The sequence below is a fragment of the Cottoperca gobio genome, chromosome 4 (genome assembly GCF_900634415.1).
Source record: "Cottoperca gobio chromosome 4, fCotGob3.1, whole genome shotgun sequence".
Lineage (NCBI taxonomy): Eukaryota > Metazoa > Chordata > Actinopteri > Perciformes > Bovichtidae > Cottoperca > Cottoperca gobio.
The window spans coordinates 26,315,370-26,335,662 of NC_041358.1; the positions used below are offsets into that span (position 1 = coordinate 26,315,370).

Genomic DNA, 20,293 nt, shown 5'->3' on the forward strand with positions numbered 1-20,293 from the left:
CCAACAGTGAAGCACACATATGAAAAATGTGACTTTTGTTTCTCAGTGAATTAAAACCTTCCCTCTGAGACCTCAGACAGTCCGTCCGCCCAGAAACAGTAACAAAGGTAATAACACACACAGATAACAGAAGACAGATTGTATTTCTTGCGTATTACCAATTAGTAGCGAGTGTACTCTTGACAATTAGAAGTGTGTAAGCGTCCCAGCGAGGACCGCCGAGAACACCTACGAAGAACACTTAACTGAATTGCTCATGTAACTTAACTCTAACTAGTTTAGTAGTCGGGTCCTGTTTATTAGAGTCGCTGTGTTATTCATATTTCTCCAGAGAACTTTACAAAGTAATGGAACGAAAACATAATCCCCCCCCCCCCCGCCTGACAGTAAAAGTAAAGTTTGTTAAAAGTAGTTTTTGTTGAATGAAAGAAGAAAAACAACTTAAGTTAAAGAGACTTGATGGTCTCAGGCCTGAGGGTTGAATTAGCGGCGAGAGAGAGTCGTAGGTATTGAGCCGGACAAAGACACACAGGGTCTGAGCCTTAAGGACGTGAAGGCATGGCCCCCAAGTCTATTCTGCGATTTCCCCAATCCAGTGGCAACGTGAGAATCTTAACAGCGGCTGACGAGAGGATCCCCGTAAACCCTTTACCCCCACTGCTCACAATGAGAGGCTTTGGTCTGAGGGCCTAATAAGTGTATAAATAAAGTTGATCACTTCCCCTGTCAAAGGCAGCCTGGAGGGTTTGGGCTGACATGGATGCAAGGAGGGGAGGTGAAAAGGGGAACAAAAATGGAGTTGAGTGCCTCTCAATCCTCTCCCTGGCTTTGACCCGATGGCTTCTCCTGATGTTGAGGTACACAAGTGCAGCTTGGCGGCTCAGTGGTAAAACGTAGAAACAAGGCTGAAGCGCCGCAGGGCACGGGGGTGGGGGGGATGAGGTTAACCCCCCCAAATGACCCTCTCCCACATCTCCACACAAAGGAACCGGCTCCTCTTTTTTGGATTCTTTTAATTAACACTTGCATTGAGGCTCTAAGCATTCAGGGGCCGATACAGGGAAAGAATTTTCTCTCCCTCGCCCCCTCCCTCCTTTACCCTCTTCCCTTCAACCCTTTCTTCCCTTCTTTCTCTCCCTTCATTCTTTCTGTGTTTCATTTTTTCTTTTCTAGTGTAGGCAGTGTTTGGATTAGGTGTCTGGCTGTGAGTGTGAGATAATTACTACTGACAGCTGCACTGACGGCAACCACAACCACAGTTCCACCTTTTCTCCACTTTCCCTTTGATGGAGCAAGGGAAGAACAGCGACAGACGTGGAGAAGTGGAGACAGTGAAGGGAAAGGACTGGGGAGGACGTACGGGAGAACATGAGACAAAATTAATACAGGATAGGGAGAGGGAAGCCAACGAAACAAAACAGAAATCAGTCCAGCTGCGCCGCACCCTCAACACCTGTTGGTCCGCTTGTTTCGGGCTCCTTTGAGCCCTGCTGAAGATCTGCCTCTCTTGATTAGTATCTGGGGTCCTGCACAGTGTGTTTAATGTATGTACACACGCAAACAAATGCAAATACAGAGCTCGAGGCTAAGGCAGGCATAAATAAATGACTGTTGAATGCTTATCAGACAACCATCTCTGTGAAATGTGAGCGTCACAGAACGTATACAAACAGTGAGAGGTGATAAAAAAAAAAACCCGACTGACAGACTAACTTGGTGCTGAATGTCACCTGAAGGCAGCCAATCGCACAAGGGAGGGGGGGCTCTGCCTGAGCTTACTGCTGAGCCCTGTTGCTAAGGAAACCACCAGGCCCCCCTCAATAAACCCTGGGTTTAATAGGCCCCTATCAGGTAGAAGAGGATTCCATTAATGCCAGCTGGGAACTGGAGGGAGGTGCTGGCCTACAAGGCAAGGCAGCTCCGAGGCTCCGCAGCATTAATACATGAGCAAACACCATGAAACACTGCATAAATGTCAGCAATTACTGGCTAGAAGGATGGCTACGTGGCTGGTGGGGTTTGAAGAGATGGGGGGCTGTAATAAGGATGTCCCACCGGCTGTCAATCACTCCCAACAGGTGAGGAGGAAAGACTGCCAATCAAAACAGCTCCAATGAGAGGAGGCCTGTCGGGGAACGCTCCATGCTGTATTGTTCAGGCGAAGGGAATAGAGAATAAGTTAATGTCCCGTTGGCCTCTCAGATCAACTGTTGCCAAAAACATCCGTCATCATCTTGGTTCAGAACAGCTTTGCCAAAGCCACAAGAATCAGGAGGAATTTGAAGACACAGCCAGATCATGGTATTCGCAAATAATACTGGAAATGTAGTATTTGTTTAAATCTATTTCTATTTAAATCAAGTTTTAACTACAGCAAAGTCCAACAAGTATTTTTTGTTTTATGATAGAGGACTTCAAGTGCTGTCAACATTGTTGTGATGCAGTAAACAAGATGACAATTAGAAGAAATGCTAAAACAAACACGCACATAAAACAGACAGCGTGCGTCTCCACACGATCTTCTGCGTGGCTACTAACAAACTGTCTTCTAATGAACCTTTGAGGAACATTGGGATCGAGTGTATTCAAGAAAACCAGTCATGTGACCGGTGCATGTTCATGTGTCAGGCATGAAGTTCTGCTTTTTTAAATTAAGAAAATGTTTGAAAGCCTAACGAGAGAAAGGTAATCACATTAGCAGCCACATTTAAGAGTTGCATTTTTGAGTAAATGGACAGAGATAAATTATATATATATAAATAAATAAATAAATATAAATAAATATAAATATATATATAAATTATATATAAATAAATATATATATAAATTATATATATATAAATTATATATAAATTATATATATATAAATTATATATAAATAAATATATATAAATAAATAAATATATATATAAATTATATATAAATAAATATATATAAATAAATAAATATATATATAAATTATATATAAATAAATATATAAATATAGATAAAAAATATATTAAATATATAAATAAATATATAAATATAGATAAAATATATATATATATATATATATATTTATATTATATACACACACACACACACACACACACAATGAGCAGGTCAACACAACCTGCCTGCTAGAAGTGAGCACCTCCTCGCTGCTGCTTCAACTACACGTTGTACCACTTCCTCTCACATTCAGCTTGCTTGGTCTAACATGACAAACAATAACACAGTGAATGAGCCGATCTGTTGTCCAGCGCTACGATCCACCTGATCCAGTTTCAACTCTCCATGAAAGGCCTTGAAGAACTCGGAGCACAATAAACAATGAAACACATTGAGTGGACAGTATCAGGGAGGGTGACGCAACACATAACCACTAGTTCCCCTGAAAGGTGAGAATTTCTGTCTAACAAAAATAATTCTGTACACTCCCACCAACACACACACACACACACACACACACACACACACACACACACACACACACACACACACACACACACACACACACACACACTATAATAAGAACATATTTGTGCTTCTTGTTCCTGCAAAAGATTGTTTTTACATCTTCACTCATGACTTATGCTGCAGTAACCTCCGCTGCAGTATTCATGCTCGAGGCGACAGCTATTGTTTTAGAAAACAGAAAAAGATACTGTGCCAAATCACCAGCACTGATACAGAAATAAGATACTTTAAATGCTGCATCAATGTTTAATGTTGTTGACTTTACTTTAAGCTAAGGGTGGGTTATGTATTTTAAAAACGTTTTTTGTTATATTTGTTGGAATACTCTTCACATCCCGACATGCATCAATAAATCAAATGTGGTTCTGTAGGATCATTTAAAAAATAAAAACCAACTTTAGTCTCGCTGGCTTGTCTAATATTACCTACCCAAGCGTTAGATGGAATACAGAGCGATATAAAAACTGATAAAGTATGACTTCCTAAACAACAAGGAAACAATTCCACAAATGCTGATGCTGCAGACACGGTTCAGTTGGCTCCTCAAAAAGGTATTGAGGTTTGATACCCGGCCCTGGTGTGCACAATAAGACAGACACACACACACACACAAGCAGGCAAACACAGTTATATCACGCACTAAAAAGGCAAAGCAGAGTTAAGTAGTAATCGATTCCACTGAAAGCGGGCTAGTGTGCGCAGCTAAACGTAATCTGGGGCCTCTGCCTGCCATGTTTATTGGCCCAAACCCCGGGAGATGAGACTGGGCTAATGAGCTAGACACCAACACTGGCTCCATACCCGCCTGCTAGGCCAGCCAAGCCCTGGGCTTTCTCTGTTAATACTTTCAGACGTTTCAATAAGAGGGCTGTGGCTAGAGCAGAGGCCATTATTACACTTCTGTCTCTGTGCTTTTTAATATCTCCTCATCCAGGAAACACACACGCTGCAGATGTGTGTTAGCCAGGTGCCAACCGGGCCTGTGATGCCACAATGAGCTGCAATCTATTCATGATCCCTGGCACTCATATCCACAGCGACCCAGGGGGCCGAGCTCAGGTTCACCGATAACCAGAAACGCAGATCAGGAAAATACAAAAAGGTAATAAATGGAAGTATTTTACTTTATCCTTACTGATCTAAACATTACATAGAGATGGATAGGGCTTGCTTGGTGATAGAATTCACTGGTTTTTAGTGGTTAGTTCAGGTATCTTTCGGCAAATTAAATACATCAAAATGCTTAAATACCATTAAAAAGAAAAAGACAATATTTATTTAAAAGATATTTGAAAATGAGTCCTTTAAAACTGATTACTGAAAGTTATTGGAATTATTTTTAAATGACAATTCATTTATCCATTATAGATTTTTAAAATACGAATGCAAATTATTTTAGATTATATTAATGAATTAATATTTTATGATCACTGTCCTGAAGAAATATGATATAGGTAAGGGAAATACATCGTGTGTGCAAAAAGTAATTATTAATTAAACATGTTTTTGCATCACACACACACACACACACACACACACACACACACACACTCCTTGTTAAATCTCGTGCAGCTGAACACACCAACACCCTGAACATATGACATGTCTCTCTTCCTCCGTCAGTGTGCACAGGACAGTCATAAAGCACAAGCTGCATGTCGTGGACGCTGCACAACGCTGAGGTCACCGCACCACATGCTCACAATGTGCTTTCAGATTTTAACTAAGATTTGTATTTCTGTAGCAATCCCAGGCTGTTGACTGATCACATGACTGGATGTCTACACCGATCATGCTAAGAATGATGAATCTGCATCATAGTGGGACGGTTTTGTTTGGCGGCTGTAATGGAACAAAATAAAGCAAACAGCGTCCTGTAGTGAAAGGAAGCATAACCTTTTGTCCTTTGCCCTTTTCGCCACATTAATGCTGTAATGTATTTGCTCACTGTTAATCTTAAAAGCTTTACTCCGAGTAACGACAACAGGTGCAGGTATTGTTCACTCTCTTTGACTTTTTGAAACATGAATGAGATGCAGAACAGACCTAAATACTGTACGTAGGAAACAGGTTATGCTTATTAATCACATAAATGTACACGACCACGAATGAGTAGAACACCCGTCGTCTAGTTGCTACAGTAGAACTACTTCTGTTCATATCACTCGAAGTCAACGCCAATATTTCAAACAATCACATAGATCTAAAAGGAAAACGTTAGCTAGGTGTTAACACAAGAATGTGTGCACAACAGCTCCTCCATGTAGCATGATAAACCATGCCATACAATTAGCATGGGAACACATAGGCTGTCAAAGAAGGGGTGAGACAAAAGGGGTCAGAGGTTCCTCAAGGTTCTGTGTGAGGGCTGCTTCTGATCAGCTTGACTGTGTGCGGGGTGAATGGCTGGAAAGAGCGACCCCGGGACGGGAGAGGTCAGTGGGACTCAATGATGTGAGCTTTAATGTCCACAGATAGAGGACACAGGATGGGAACCGTCTTTGACATCTTAATTAGCTTCAACATCTTACTCTCATGCTTCTGACAGATGGTTTCGGGACGGCTCACAGGAGTGTGGAACAGTTTCCACTATTGGTATTAAAATAATGTAAATCTGTGAACCACGAGGCTTGATTTGCGTTTGACTTTTAATTATCTTTAAAAAAAAAAACCGCTGTCCTGGATCCAAGAATCAGTGAGGGCGACGTACAGGCGGCACTAACGGCACACGGACATGTGAAGATAGATGTTAACATTTCCCCTGTAGAAGTGTAGAAGTACGTCTGGGTAACAAATGTGCTTCTTACAGAGTCATCAGTGGCTGAAGCGGGCCATCCCTCCCACTGTTGATGCCGGACGGGGATGTTGGTCAAGTCTGAAACGTTCCTCTTCACCTGCAAACATAAAAAGATGATACAATTATTTGTTGTATATTTAAAGTGCAAAGATCAGACCTGCAAACAGAGAAGTCAAGTGTAAACCTCCACTAAGACTTTTTATATGTACACACACACACACAAGCTCTTTACCATCCTGTCATTATGAAGTAATATTACAACTGGAAACTATTTCCACAACTAATTTAACACAATGACCAGGGCTACATCAAAGTATCCTCCATTCAGAGGGGAAAGTAGGACGGAGGCAGCGAATGAAGGAGATGAGTCAAAAGGAGAGAGAGGAGGAGAAAAAATAAATAAAAACGACAGCCAGTGTTATCAGCATTCTTCAGATGCCTCGGCTAATGCCCAGCAACAACAGCCCCACGCTCTGAAATGAACAGTATTTCTCTTTTCCCATTCATGCGCGGACGCTGTATCTGCATCACTTAATAACATTCCGTGCTTTTAAACAGTTAGCAGCCAGCAGCGCCTGTCCCGCCGAGCGCCGCGTTACACCGTCCACTGGGTTGTTGGTTTAAAGCCCCAACGCCAGCCTGATGTGCGCCAGCCGAAGGTGATCAAAGCCCCGTCGGCGTCTGAGCGCTGGCGGCCGTGGATTCTAGTGCATTTGTTCAGCAGAATCCTGCCCTTCAGGCCCGCGGTGCTGGACACTGATGCTGAGAAAACTGTCAATTGTGGAGCAGAGATCCCTCTGCACACGGGTCAAATCCTGTCTTTGTAAAAAGCACTGAAGAGAGATGGATCCTTGGACATTTGCAGGGCTGCTGGTCAGGGAGGTGGAAACTTAAATACGCTACAAACACAAAGTCAAAGCCAATGTCAAGCAAAGCAGGAAAGCAGCTGCAAAACAATGAGCTAAGAAGACTGTGGGGGCTTTCACCTTCATACTCTAATATTACTACACTTTGCATTAGTACATGTCCTCGTGTGGGTGTCTGGGAACACACTGTGGCTGCTTACAGAAATGATTACATTTAAATCTATCTCTTTATCGAGGCAACAGTACATTTATCAGTCTCTCAAAGAATATATATTGTATTTGTGCGGGGCCTGGCACAGCAAAGCAATTTGAAGTACAAACAAGGTGAGAAACAAATAAAAGAACAATATTAAATGAGTGGCACAGTCCATCCTTTGTCTTTCTATCGTAAATCCCACACCACACAGCTCGGTGCCGATCCTTATGAAGAGAAGCTATAGCCAGGAGAGCAGACTGGGGTCAGAGCGGGTGGCCAGTGTTATTACAGAGTGTAATATCTATGTTTGACCAGCCGGACTACAGGGATTTGACTGACTGGCTGGCCAGCCGATGAATAGAGGGGAAAAGGGAGGAAAGGAGAGGCATAAACACTAGTAATGAAGAGGCTGCAGTCAGAGGTTAAAGCAGCATCAGAGAAACAACAAACTAACGCCCACCACAGAGAGAATGAAGGTGAGAGGTGGCGGAGGAGGAGGAGGAGGAGACAGACAGTGAAAGGCACCTGGCAGAGGACAACCTGATCTCAACACGGAAAGAAAACAAAGCTACACACCGGGCCTGCCCACCTTAAACCACACACACACACACACACACACACACACACACACACACACACACACACACACACACACACACACACACACACACACACACACACACACACACACACACACACACACACACACACACACACACACACACACACCTTCTCTGAGCACATGAGAAGAATGGAGTTATTATGAGAATCTGATGCGAACATATCAAAAACAACCAAAGTAATTTAGAAGATATAGCAACGGAACAACAGAGGGACACAACGCCCTGCCGTCTCCAGGTAGCTGAAGTTTTTGTTGCAGCCCTCAGTTACAAAGCATTGCATGTGTCGGCCACAGCTGCCAGCAGACAAGCAGCAATAAAGTGTGATGCTGCCCCCTGTCTGCCACCGCCGTCATCTCACTGACAACTTAGACTGCAACAAATGAACACAATTATACTTCATCCGTGGCTGAGCAACTCATTTTGCATAGAAAGTTTCACTTACAATTATCAGCTGAAACTTGTTTGACTTAAAGCAACAAGGAGTGTTGTTGGAAGATATGACGCTGGGGTGTAAATAGCGTAATAAGCCGAACGTGATGGAAAGTATCCATCAACACGACTTTGGACAGTCAGAAGCTAAAATGTAAAAAAAGGCAACGTCTTCAACAGAGCAGAACAGGATTTAAATCAAAGTCTTAGTAACAGTACAGCGCTGCGGATTTGTGTGTCGCTTTTCGTGCTGAGACGAGGCAGGTGTGTACGAGCCAGTCATACACGACATTAGTTAGACTGGCTGTGGTGCTGAGCTGCTGGGCAATACGCCTCACGGCAAGATTAATGATCCAATCATTGTAAATGCCAATTGCCTGTAATCCCTGGCTGGAAGCAAATCAAAGAGAAGGAAAGGTTTCCGTTAAACAGTCACAAGCTCTCTCTCTCTCTCGCTCTCGCTCTCTTTCTTCATCTCCCCTAGGCACCAGATGCCTTTCTTTCATTCTTTTTTTCAATCCAACCTTCCTTTTCTCAACTCTGTAGCCCTGTCTGCATTTGGTTCCTATATGTCTCCCAGCTGCGGAGTAGAGATGGGGCCCAGGCCCGGCCCCGAGGGGCAGCAGAGGAGGGAAATCCCCAGGACAACTGGTCTGGTCACGGACAACCCGAAACCAGCAGCCATCCCTATTCTACCCTCTACTTCCCTGGCAAACATTTGCTCTCCAGCTTAGCTCAGAAGCTAGCCAGCAACTTACCCCCACACTCTTGTCTGGTAATGCCAATCAGAGTCTACACAGCCCTGCGCTCTAGAGATGGAGAAGAAAGAAGGTAGAGAAGGGACACTGGGAGAGAGAGATGGAGAATGAAGGAATAGAAAGGGAGGGGCAAGGGCAGTTCCCTGAGAGCCACAAGGCAAAGCCAGAGCCTTTGGAAAAGACAAACAAGAAGACAGGACTCTATCCCTATTGATATGCACAAGCAGGGACCATCGGCTAGTCTTCAGCTAAGACAAAAGGGAGAATGGGGAGAGAAAGGTGCTCTGTAGTGGAGTCCATATGTGTCTGAGTGGACACAGTATGAGCAGAAAGGGGAGTCAGGCTGGCTGAATATGGTGTTACTTCTTTGTTGCATTCTTAAGTCTGCTTATGATGTCAGGAATACACTCCCCCTCTTGTTAGTGTCCTTTATTATTGTTTTTACCTAAAGATTTCTCCGACTAACTCCTCGTCTTCATCGCGAGCATCGCGCAACGACTGGCTGCGGCTGCACCTGTAGCTCGACACACTACTGAAGCTGCATAGTGTACGCGTGGTTTAAGTTGCACTACAAACTCCATATACTCTTATACACACACACACACACACACACACACACATATAACTTTTGCACATTCCTCTGACAATTTTGCACAAATATACCACTTCTAAAACTGCACAGCTCTTCCACTTTAATTCAGATGTACGGATATGTTCTCCCAGTAATTTGTCATACATTTGATTGTATTTTTTCTCCTAGGCCTCTATGCATATATATATTTTAATAGTACTGTTTATAATACTTTTTCCTTTTCAAACTGTGCTCTTATTATTAAAACATTTGTTAATCTTGCTTTGTTATACACCAAAGCAAATTCCCTTGGCAGTGCTGATTGTGATATTATTTCCTAACACATGACAGTAATAAAAAAAGAAAAGACGCCTGTTCCCTGGCTAAAGAGTAAATATGTAAAGAGCACGGTCAACATGGGGCAAACAGAGTCCAGATCTATGCAGGTTAAAGTTCTGGGCCTCATTTTCACAGCAGGGGGTCTTGAGATGCCTAAAGACAAGCATGCGTAAGGAAAAGACCGCGACATGAAGGCCTGTTTAAGCCCACATTGTCCCTTCTCCATCCCCTATGGCCTCTTACAGCACCCCCACCAAGCCAACAGTCCTTTGCCTCCTTTCTGTGTCCATGCTTCCCCCCTCCCACACTACAGGGACCCCTCCCCAGTGTTTGTAATCCCAGCAGAAACACTTAAGGTTCACAGTGGGTGCTCATCAAAACCATCTGCCTGAGAAGAGGGTGAGAGAGAAAGAGAGAGATGACGGAGGGAGGAGGAAAAGGAAAGAGCGAGGGAGGAAATCTGCCTCCTCCAGCTCAGATGTTGGTTGTACTAATCTGTTCAATTACCACCATTACAAGCCCTGCTAGTAGCCTGATTATTATTAGTGTAATCTTCCCCCACGCTGAGGAGCCGCTGGCTGCAGTGAGCAAAGAATTTAAGAGGAACACCTTTCGCTGCTGCTTCAAAGTAAATAATTAGCTGGATGTAAAACATGAAAACTATAAAGAAGAAAAACAAACTCCACTACAGCGACGCAGACCTCCACCAAGGCTAATGGTGCGTTCACGTGCTCCTCGGATGGTCGCATTTCCCGAGTTTGGAAGTCGTTCTTCAGACGTCGGAGTGTTTAAGCTTTAAGCCGTAATGTGGAAACAACATGGACGCTACAAAGATGTGTTGCATGTGATTTACTCAGAGCGTCTAATCAACACGTTCTGAGTTGAGGGGGTGCGCACGGGAACTAATCTTTCCCAATGAGTCCACCACCACATGAATGCAGCACAAATGCCCTATCGCTATATAGTGATAATTCATGTATCCACTCTAAAATGTAATGGGTTCTTCTTTGGCCCGTGTTGCATCCTTTCACCAACTTTCATGGCCGCTTTTGGCCACGGGAATAAAAAACACTGAAGAGTTAATATTTCTATTATCTAACATGAGGTTTAATCAATAGTGGGACTTCTCTATCTAACCTGATCAGTCTTTGGGGAGCTTATTATATACCTGTGACTGCAAGATACCCACTGTGAATAACAAAGGACGCCTGCTCAGGTCTCCCTCTGCACAGCGGGTTAAGGACATTGATGTGTACGTGTGTGTGTCTTTGTGTGTTGGGGAGTGCTGATGTGAACTCATGTGGGACCAAACATTGACACACACACTTACTCAGGCAAGCAAGCACACACACATATATTTCCATTCTGCCCAAGCGCTCATCCATCTGCGATAGTAACAACCGATGGACAGTAATGTCGTGCCGCCGTCACACTGGGTCCAGTATGAGTTACTATAAATATTTCAGAGGCTGCCGAATATACCCTTTAGTTTCAGATGCAGAGAATGAATGGACTCTGTCTCTTTCCATTGCCGCCGCATGCCTAGATCAAACAATGTTCAGTATTTAAACCGCCTCCTCGACTGCTGAGCGAGAGGGAGAGAGACGCAGCGTAGGGGGAGTGGGGAGGAAAAGAGGGGGTTGTACCAGACCACAGCTGTGAGAGTAATTATGTGCTCGGAAATGTGATCATTTGTGATGAATAATGAATCGATGGCTGAGATAGACTAGCAATGTTTGTCAAATGGAATGAAAGCTGTGTTATGGGAAGCTAGAAATCAGGTACAATAATATTATGTATGTGGGTGAGTTACTCGGTGTGTGTGTGTGTGTGTGTGTCTTTGTGATGTCCTGTGTCTGCGTGCATCCTGGCGTCATACCTCCTGTATAGTTCTGGTGCCGGGGAAGTTGAGACTGTAGTCCCTCTGGGCTTCGCGGTGGCTGATGACCAGCAGGAAGTTCTGGTTTAACGACTCTGGGAGACCACTGAATGAGGAGGGGAAAACATAGAGCAGTGAGAAATAGGGAGGAACACAGCAGGAGATTTCTAACAGAAAAGGAAAACGTCGAAGAGACAAAGCAGCAGAATAAGAGGAGAAGAAGAAGAGGACACAGATAAACAAACATTATCTCTAAGAGCCACTCAGTCACGTAAAGGACAAGCTGAAACTTGTCATCTAGTGGTATCCTGCTGGCCCACAGGGAGGTGGGTGGCTCCTCTGGGGGTGAGTCGCCAACTTCACTGGTTGTGTCCTAACAAGCCTGGTCAGAGCTGCATCAGCACAGCAGCCTCCCGCAGCTTTGACCACCTGCACAGTGACAGCAGGTCCATCAATCTGCCTTATTGTGAACAAACCTGGCAGCCATTATGAAACAACCCCAGGAGAGCTTTCAGCACCTTTCTAACTACATACCTCGCAAAACAAGAGAAAATTAATTAAGATAAAGCAAGATTTAACTGGGACATAGTGTCCCGACCCGACCCCAGCTGCAGGGTTGGGTCAACAACCCAATTGGTCATTAAGAAGAAATGTCAGAATGCCTCTAAATAAATATATTAACCAGTTTAGACCACTATCCTAATCCGACATTAAACCATCGTTTCATTCTTCATTTCATTTCCATTTCTGTCTGTAACACAGTCACACAAACAGTGCTCTGCAATCCTGCACCTGCAGTGAAGTAAGCTTTTAAGTCCCAAATCTAGAAGATGTTCTTTCAGTCTACTAACCGACGATGTCCGTGGCGGATTGATTTCACCCGTGCTCAAAGTGTCAGCAGGGTTCAATTTGGGGATGAAATAAAACATGCAAACATTTATAACTAAGGTCGTTTCCAGAACATTTTATAAACAAATGCATTTTTAATCTGGACTCATTAAAAACAGTTTTTTATTTCCTACACTGGTACATATCAGTTTATAACAACCACCGGCTGTGAGCCACTTGAAGACGAGTCTTTGATGATTGTGCAACGCTCCTAAACTAAGCAACTATCTCCATCTGCATCAGCTTTAACACGGGGGAAATATTCCTTCGTTGTAAATTAAATTCATAGCTTTAAAACGTGGAAGTAAAAGGATAAGGATGCTGACAAACTGATCATTAAACAGAGTAAAGAGAAACGCACAGGATCATTAATAACACACTGATTAAACCATTGTATCTCACCTCCCACTGCATTGAATGAACAAGCCATCTATAAATCTATCCAACTGTAACACGGGGGGTTATTTTCACATTTGCTGGTGGGCATAAAAACACCGTTAAAAGCAGTGTACAGGTAACCGGTCCGAGATGTCCACACTCTCACGGTGGATGTTGTATGGGGATTACATTGCGAGTCTGGCAGTGGAGACGCGATGTGTCCGCGAGGCCCTGAAAGGTCAGACTCTCTGGACTGGCACCGGAGCTCGCTCAGCGGCTTACAGCTGTGACAGAGTCGCTGTGTGCGACGCAAACGCAGACACTTTGTGTGCTTCACGTAGAGAGGAGGAGGTGGGGGAATCAACTTTTGGAAGCTTCATTTACAATAAGCTGTGAGGTTAAGTAGCGTTTTGAGCAAACGCTGGGTCTGTGAGGCTGAATATCAATAGGAGGCTTAAGGGCCGAAGCAGGCACTTAATCAGGGCTCAGAACCAAGGAGAGGAGGAAGAGTTGAGAGAAAGAGAGGGATGGGGGGAATTAATATGTAGCGCACGCATTAATTATGCAATCACACCCTTAATCTGCGCAGATCTGGACGAGCTTATGTTAACAGAAGCTCAAATTTACTGTAATGACAGCATATTTACATTGACTAAAACTACGAAATCAATATGTAAATGTAATGTTTGTTGTAGCTAACTGGGGAAGATTGGAAATGTGTGGAGTGGGAAGGATGGATGCATATGTAATAGGGCTGAGCAGAAGGAGGAGAGAGATGTGTGTGTGTGTGCATGTGTGTGTGAGGGAGTGAGAGAGGAGGAATGGAAGGGGTAGGGACACATAAATAAGGATCTCGCTAATATCGTGATTATGTTTGGACACAGTCCCGAGCTCCTGCTGGCAGGCAGCTAGACTCCTAAATAGACAGAGATAGAGGGTAAACTGAGAGGAAGTGTTACTCTGTCCTTCCAAACAAAGAAGGAACATCTTATCAGTCATTTATGGCAGACCTACGAGCCATTTGGTGAGTGTGTGTGTGTGTGTGGAGCTCTGTTCAAGATTCAATTTGAAATCAGATCACTCATTCTGCTCAGAGCACAAATATAGCTACTCAGAATATCACATGCAAGAAATGTCCCATCTGTCTGAAAGGGCCTGCTGGTTCATATATAAACACAAACAGCCATGTTTCGAGTCTAATATCTCTTTTGTCTCGACCGCTTTCACCACTGATGTTCTCAGAGCCGCCGTGTTGGGATGGAAGCACGGGGTGGAACTGTGGATGTCTCAGTGTTTGCTTCTGCCTTCAGGAGGTCTCTTTCTCACTCAACACACACACACACACACACACACACACACACACTCGTGACATCCAGGTCGGCCTGCAACATCTCTGGAGGTACTTGACATGGCATAAGGGTGCCGGGAGGAAAATGTCATTTAACTTTATGGACAGAGAAAATGGAGCGTTTTGCAGGCGAGGAGAGCAGGCTAAACAGATTGGTTTCATTCTGAGGTAAGCCCATCGCCTAAGCTGAGAGTCCCCGCGGCACAGAGCAGACTCTAGACCTTATTAAACTAGCACTGCCAGACACACACACACACACACACACACACACAAATTGTGGCATGTGCCTACAAAACACAAATACCCATACACACACATGCTCTCCAACCTCTCACACACACACACACACACACACACACACTACCATCATGTGTGTTTCATCTGCTTAGAGACACACAAACACATGAAAACACACTGACCAGGATTTGTTCCGTCTAAGACGTACAGAGCAGGTCATGAACTACACACAAGGTCTTCTTACCTCCTCCACATTCTGCATCCACAACAAAGCAGAAGAATGCGAAAGCGTTGAGGCTCTGCTCTGTTTTGCTCGGCCATCTTGTCCCAAAGTTAACCAGCATGCTAACTGTTAGATACTCCCCATCAGGGCTGCTTTAGCTAAACAGCTAGCTACCTCACCTAAAGCATCTGTGAATCTGAAACTGGATAGCTGACACACAGAGGGGGAAGAGAGAGGGGGGGGGGGGGGGGCCGGAATAAAAACACACAAAACCTAATGAATCATTTTTGCAATTTCAAATTTCTTTTGAGAGTTCAAATTAAAATAACCTTTCGTTGGCAAACAAGCGTCTTGAGAGCCGCGCGGAGAATGAACGAGGAAGGAAACAGGCTGCATTGAAATATTCATCAGCCCTTCATCATTTATGCAACAGATTAGGTCCTCAACACCCTCTTGTATTCACAGGCAGTCATCAACATGGCCACAGAGAAACGGCTCCTTCAGACGGGGCTTCGACACCGCTGCAGCACTAACTGCACATCGCTAACTAAATAACTACCTGAGATGGATCGGTGCTCAAACGGAAATCTCCCAAAGCCTCCAGATTCATTTCTAATCAAACAAGACAACTAAGAGGAGTTTACTCAGCGGGATCATAATGACAGTGCAGCACTATTTAATCAGTCAGTTTGGTTTCACTGTGTGCCGCATGAGCCAAGCTCTACAAAGTAATTGCCAGGGATATTACCATTTATGGGACATTTGCATTTTTACTCAGCAACAATTTGAAGCAAATAAACATTGTGAAATTAAATGCGTGTGGTCTTCTCACACTACATACTAGCAAATACAGTCATATAGGAGACAGCAGGGGTTTCATTAACTTAACAAAACGTATCATTGAAGACCATCTCAACGGAGAATGCTGCTTCACTTCTTGCCGCCACAACATTGCTTTTACTAAAAGTAATAACAATAAAAACATATTTTCTTCTTTTAGATCTGTATCCTGGTTTCAGAGCATTTCAACTGCTCGAGACTAAAACCCCAGCGGCACGTCTGCGCTTGACCATGCGTGCAGATTGTGCACAATTAATACTTTAAGTCTCAGCGAGTTAGAATCAAGTCGAGCGTTTCTGTCTCTTACAGTGCAACACAATAACGGACGGTTATTATGGGATGGATTCTGATGAATTATTCTCTCATGCAGGCTGGCTTGTATTTAAGAGCGTCTTGTGCGACCTTCCGAAAAATCAAATGAGCCCAAACTAGATTATAAGAAGCTGTGTGACCATTTAAAACAGTAAGAATAAGCAGCTGCGTTCCAGCTGTGCTGCAACCTTAGTTAGATATTTAAACAACCATGTAAAAAAAAGTCATGTGAGCACCAAACACCACCATTAAGACAGAGAAATAGAGGAATATAAACATTGCTTGTCATGTTTAGAGTCGTCATGGTTGATTAGATCATGAGACTCACCTGGTGTGAGGAGCAGGTTTTATAGAATAAAAGCATGACGCTTGAGAGCAGAGCTGAAGGGTGCGTTTGGTTTGTTACAAGTGAAAACTAATTTGACGCCATGGATACAGCAGTATGCATGTCTGTGTTCTCCATGTGTCCAGTGACAGTAAAGGTATCGTTACATGAAGTACACAGTGTTTGCAGTTTATTATATATTAGAAGCTGCGACACCCGAATGACAAAGAAGCAATTATTGATTTAATTTCTTGTAATAAAAGAGACAATGTGTGTCTCTGAGGAAGAGTTACACATCTGTGGTTAATAGTTGCTGTAATATTAAGCACCATCATTTGCTTTCCTACTAATTCTGATACCAGATCAGATAAGTTCACGTTCTGTATACACACTAGTGCTTTGCGTTGGCATGAAGGTGTTAAATGCGTTTCCTTGCGACCTCTAAGATGAGGTCATCACTGGCACCGAGCTTCGTCTACTGCAACAAGTTTGCACACAAATGGCACCGACTGTGGATTCACGGTGTGAGCAGTTTATTTTTACTGCACGCTAACAGCTCGTCTGGTCCCCCTACAGGGGACTGCTCCCCCCTCCTCCTCTGTGATCTGTCACCTATCCTCTCCCAGTATGACAGCAGGGTCACCAAACACACAGACGTTCATACACAAATGCATGTGCACACACACAGAAGCCCGCCCACTCCATTCAGCCCCCCACAACTGTCCTCCACCGAAATAGCTGACACAGAATAATGAGCTCCTGACACCCAAAATGATATCAATAACACTTGGAGAAATGGCAACGGCGCTGCTAAAAGGACACATCAGTAAGTGGGGGAGTGAGAAGACGAGGAGAGGGAGGCGAGGGAGGCGAGGGAGAGAGGACGAGGGAGATGAGGGCCATTAGCTGCCAACACAATATAACTACCACTTAGCCTAACTAGTAGGAAAAGCGGCAAACTGCCAGATGACTTCTTTTACAAGTGTTCTGGGGACGTGTGGATGCTTGTTTGGCTGCGACCGTGAGGATGAAACGTGGAGAGAATCACGGGACAATTATAATTGAGGATCCAGTCAACAAACAAACACGGGTTGTTATACGTTAGGAAGGACTACGGCTGGAAGAGGGAATGTATCCGAGGAGAGCGCTACTGAACAACGTGTGTTTTTATCATCCTTTCTGATTTAACTCTTTTTATTAAACACATGTTTTAATTCAGCATTTAAACTGATCATGAATGAATAATATTTGTAATATTATGTCATACGTATAACTGTTCCCAGTCCACATGGGCCTACATTCTACATTTAATTCAATATTATATTATATTTCCAAACATAGAAAGTCCAAAACATGTTTCACAATCATATTTTCAGACCACCAAAATTCATTTGACAAACATATATTGGACATCGTACTGGAGGAATCAGAACAAACACCACCTTCAGCAGTATCTGTCCAGACACTCTTAAATCATCTTCATTTGTGCAAAAGAAAACGGGACTCACTTTGCGTCCCCGAGTCACACAATCCGTTTTTACTCTTTACTTTATTTTTCAGTTGACCGACCTCAAGAGGAAGGGAAGCAGCTCAACTGTGCCGCTAAACATCTTTGGCTTCAATGAGAACATCGTTTCAGTTTGTCAATGACTGATCCTCCGGCTCTCCCAGCAGAGTCAACAACGGACCCAATTCCAACCTCATAAGTCATAAATCCAGAGAAAGACCCATGTGTTTATATGCACTCGCATATCCTGAAGCCACTGAGCCAAAACTAATTGTTTGTGGACTTATTACCGTACCATTCCTTCTGAAATGCCTTAATCTCCATTTATAACACTTCAAACTAACCACGGCTAACATATTCTGTAGCCCGGACTACACTGATATCACCCGTGTATAATAAAACACCCCATTCAAGTGAAATTAAATTAACCTGCAGTGCTAAACCACTCACAGATTAAACATAACAAGCAACTGGGAAACCACACGCAGTCTGGATCCTTTTGTAAAATCAGAAATCGAAATGCAATAACAATATGTCTTAAAAAGGTAAAGCTTCATTTGCAATACCTCCCATTTTAATGCCTTCTCCAGTTTCTTTTAAATTCTTCTTTAGTAAAGTCTCGATTCAGAAATGTTCTTCTGAACCGAGCCGAGCGCTCTTATCAAATATAAATTCTGCCGGTCTGTATTTCTCCATGATTTACTTTCTGGAAAATGGATCCTTACATTTAAGAAACTCCAGTCCTATCCGTCAACACGCTCGTATACAGTATATCTATTTTTACCAATTCTCTTATCCTTATCCAAATTAAAAAATACAAAGGTCTCGGTGAGCAGGTGAAGCGAGGGGGAGGAATACGACTTCATCGGGCGATGTTTACCTGATGAAAGGCCGACCACATGTTCCGCTGCCACCTGTGTGATTGTATTCCTGCTTTGGCTTTACTCGGAGCCGCCTGACATTTCAAAAGAAATAATGCTCGTTCACGGAAATGAACAGGACAACCTCTGGATGGAGAACAGCAGCTTTAATTAAGCTTTCTCAACAAACCCCTGTTGTAACTGGGTACTACGACTAATGTGACAAACTGGCGTGTTTAAACAAAAACAAAAAGGAATAAATAATAGATGTGAAGAAGTGTGGATATCATACACACAGGCTGTGACGAGCACGATGCAGAACAGCCTTAAGCAAGCAACAATGTCAGGCTGAAAGAAACAAAGGAGGGGAGGGATAATTAATGTTTACACAACAGAGATTGCGGCGGGAGATGTTCCTCTCAAAATGTCACATTGGATGTGAGGAAATGAATGTGCACCAGCAGGTCAAATGTCTCTTAATATACCAATGAAAACAGGAGTTTGCAAGCTGGATTCTGGACGCATAGTGTCCATAGATGGAGCTAGACTGCCACCTGGTGTTCACGTTTAGGTACTACGCTCATACCACTACCAGCAGTATTTCGTAGTTACTTGTGGAGCAGCATGGGCAGAGGGTTTTTATTGAGATGCAAAACAAAAAGCAGAGTGAGAGAATGAAGTGCTGAATACCTGTTTTTGCTGGTGCTGGCAGTAGGGGCGATATCTGGGGTCAGGACGTACAGGCTGTTGTTCTTGGGCAGGTGTAAACTTCTCATCACCGTCTGATTGCACACAAACACACGGAGATACAACTTCAAAATAGTTCCACTCACTAGGAAGGACTTGTGGAGATAATGATTTGTTAAGGAGATACGTTTGTTCTCACTACATCCAGACGTATACTTCATTCATATCCTGAGGAATATTACGAGGGAAGCCTGATACACTACTTGGTTAGACGTGTAAATATTGTTTTTAGGAAAATCAAATCGTGTTGGCAACAGGCCTGTTCGACTAATGTTGGTGACCCGAGCACGGCCGAGAGGATCTCCTGAGGAATCACTGAAGGCATTTTCAAATGATGTTGAGAGGACAATTAAAACAAAAGTAAATACACACAATTAATAAGTAACGAGGAAACATAACGTTACATCCAAGAGCAGAGTAATCTGTAATCCTGGTACAACTGTGTGAGGTTTTAATGCGTGAGGTAAAATGTGTTTGCAGCACAAACACTACAAGCAGTTTCCCCAAATTCAGTGACGGCATGCAGGACTCCAAGCATTAAACAATCACGTTGCCGGGTTAAATAAGGATTACAGGAACAGTTTAATTAGGAAGCGATATATGATTGCAAGTTGCCATTTAGGGGCTTATTGTTACAGATACCCACCCAACCTTTTCATACAAGACGCAATGCTGAGTAGAGTAACTGTCACCGGTATTGTTGCATTGTGG

The 20,293-nt window shown here is 43.5% G+C and overlaps 1 protein-coding gene across 1 annotated transcript in view; it reads right to left on the bottom strand.

Annotated features, from left to right (window-relative positions):
* faf1 (Fas (TNFRSF6) associated factor 1) overlaps positions 1–20,293 on the bottom strand; it is a 45,435-nt gene that overhangs the window by 16,521 nt on the left and 8,621 nt on the right. The window contains exons 6-8 of the mRNA XM_029429626.1: positions 19,526–19,617; positions 11,918–12,023; positions 6,267–6,353 (exon numbers count right to left, since the gene is read on the bottom strand). Of these exons, the coding sequence (XP_029285486.1) occupies positions 6,267–6,353; positions 11,918–12,023; positions 19,526–19,617 (285 nt within the window). The remainder of the gene's footprint in view (positions 1–6,266; positions 6,354–11,917; positions 12,024–19,525; positions 19,618–20,293) is intronic.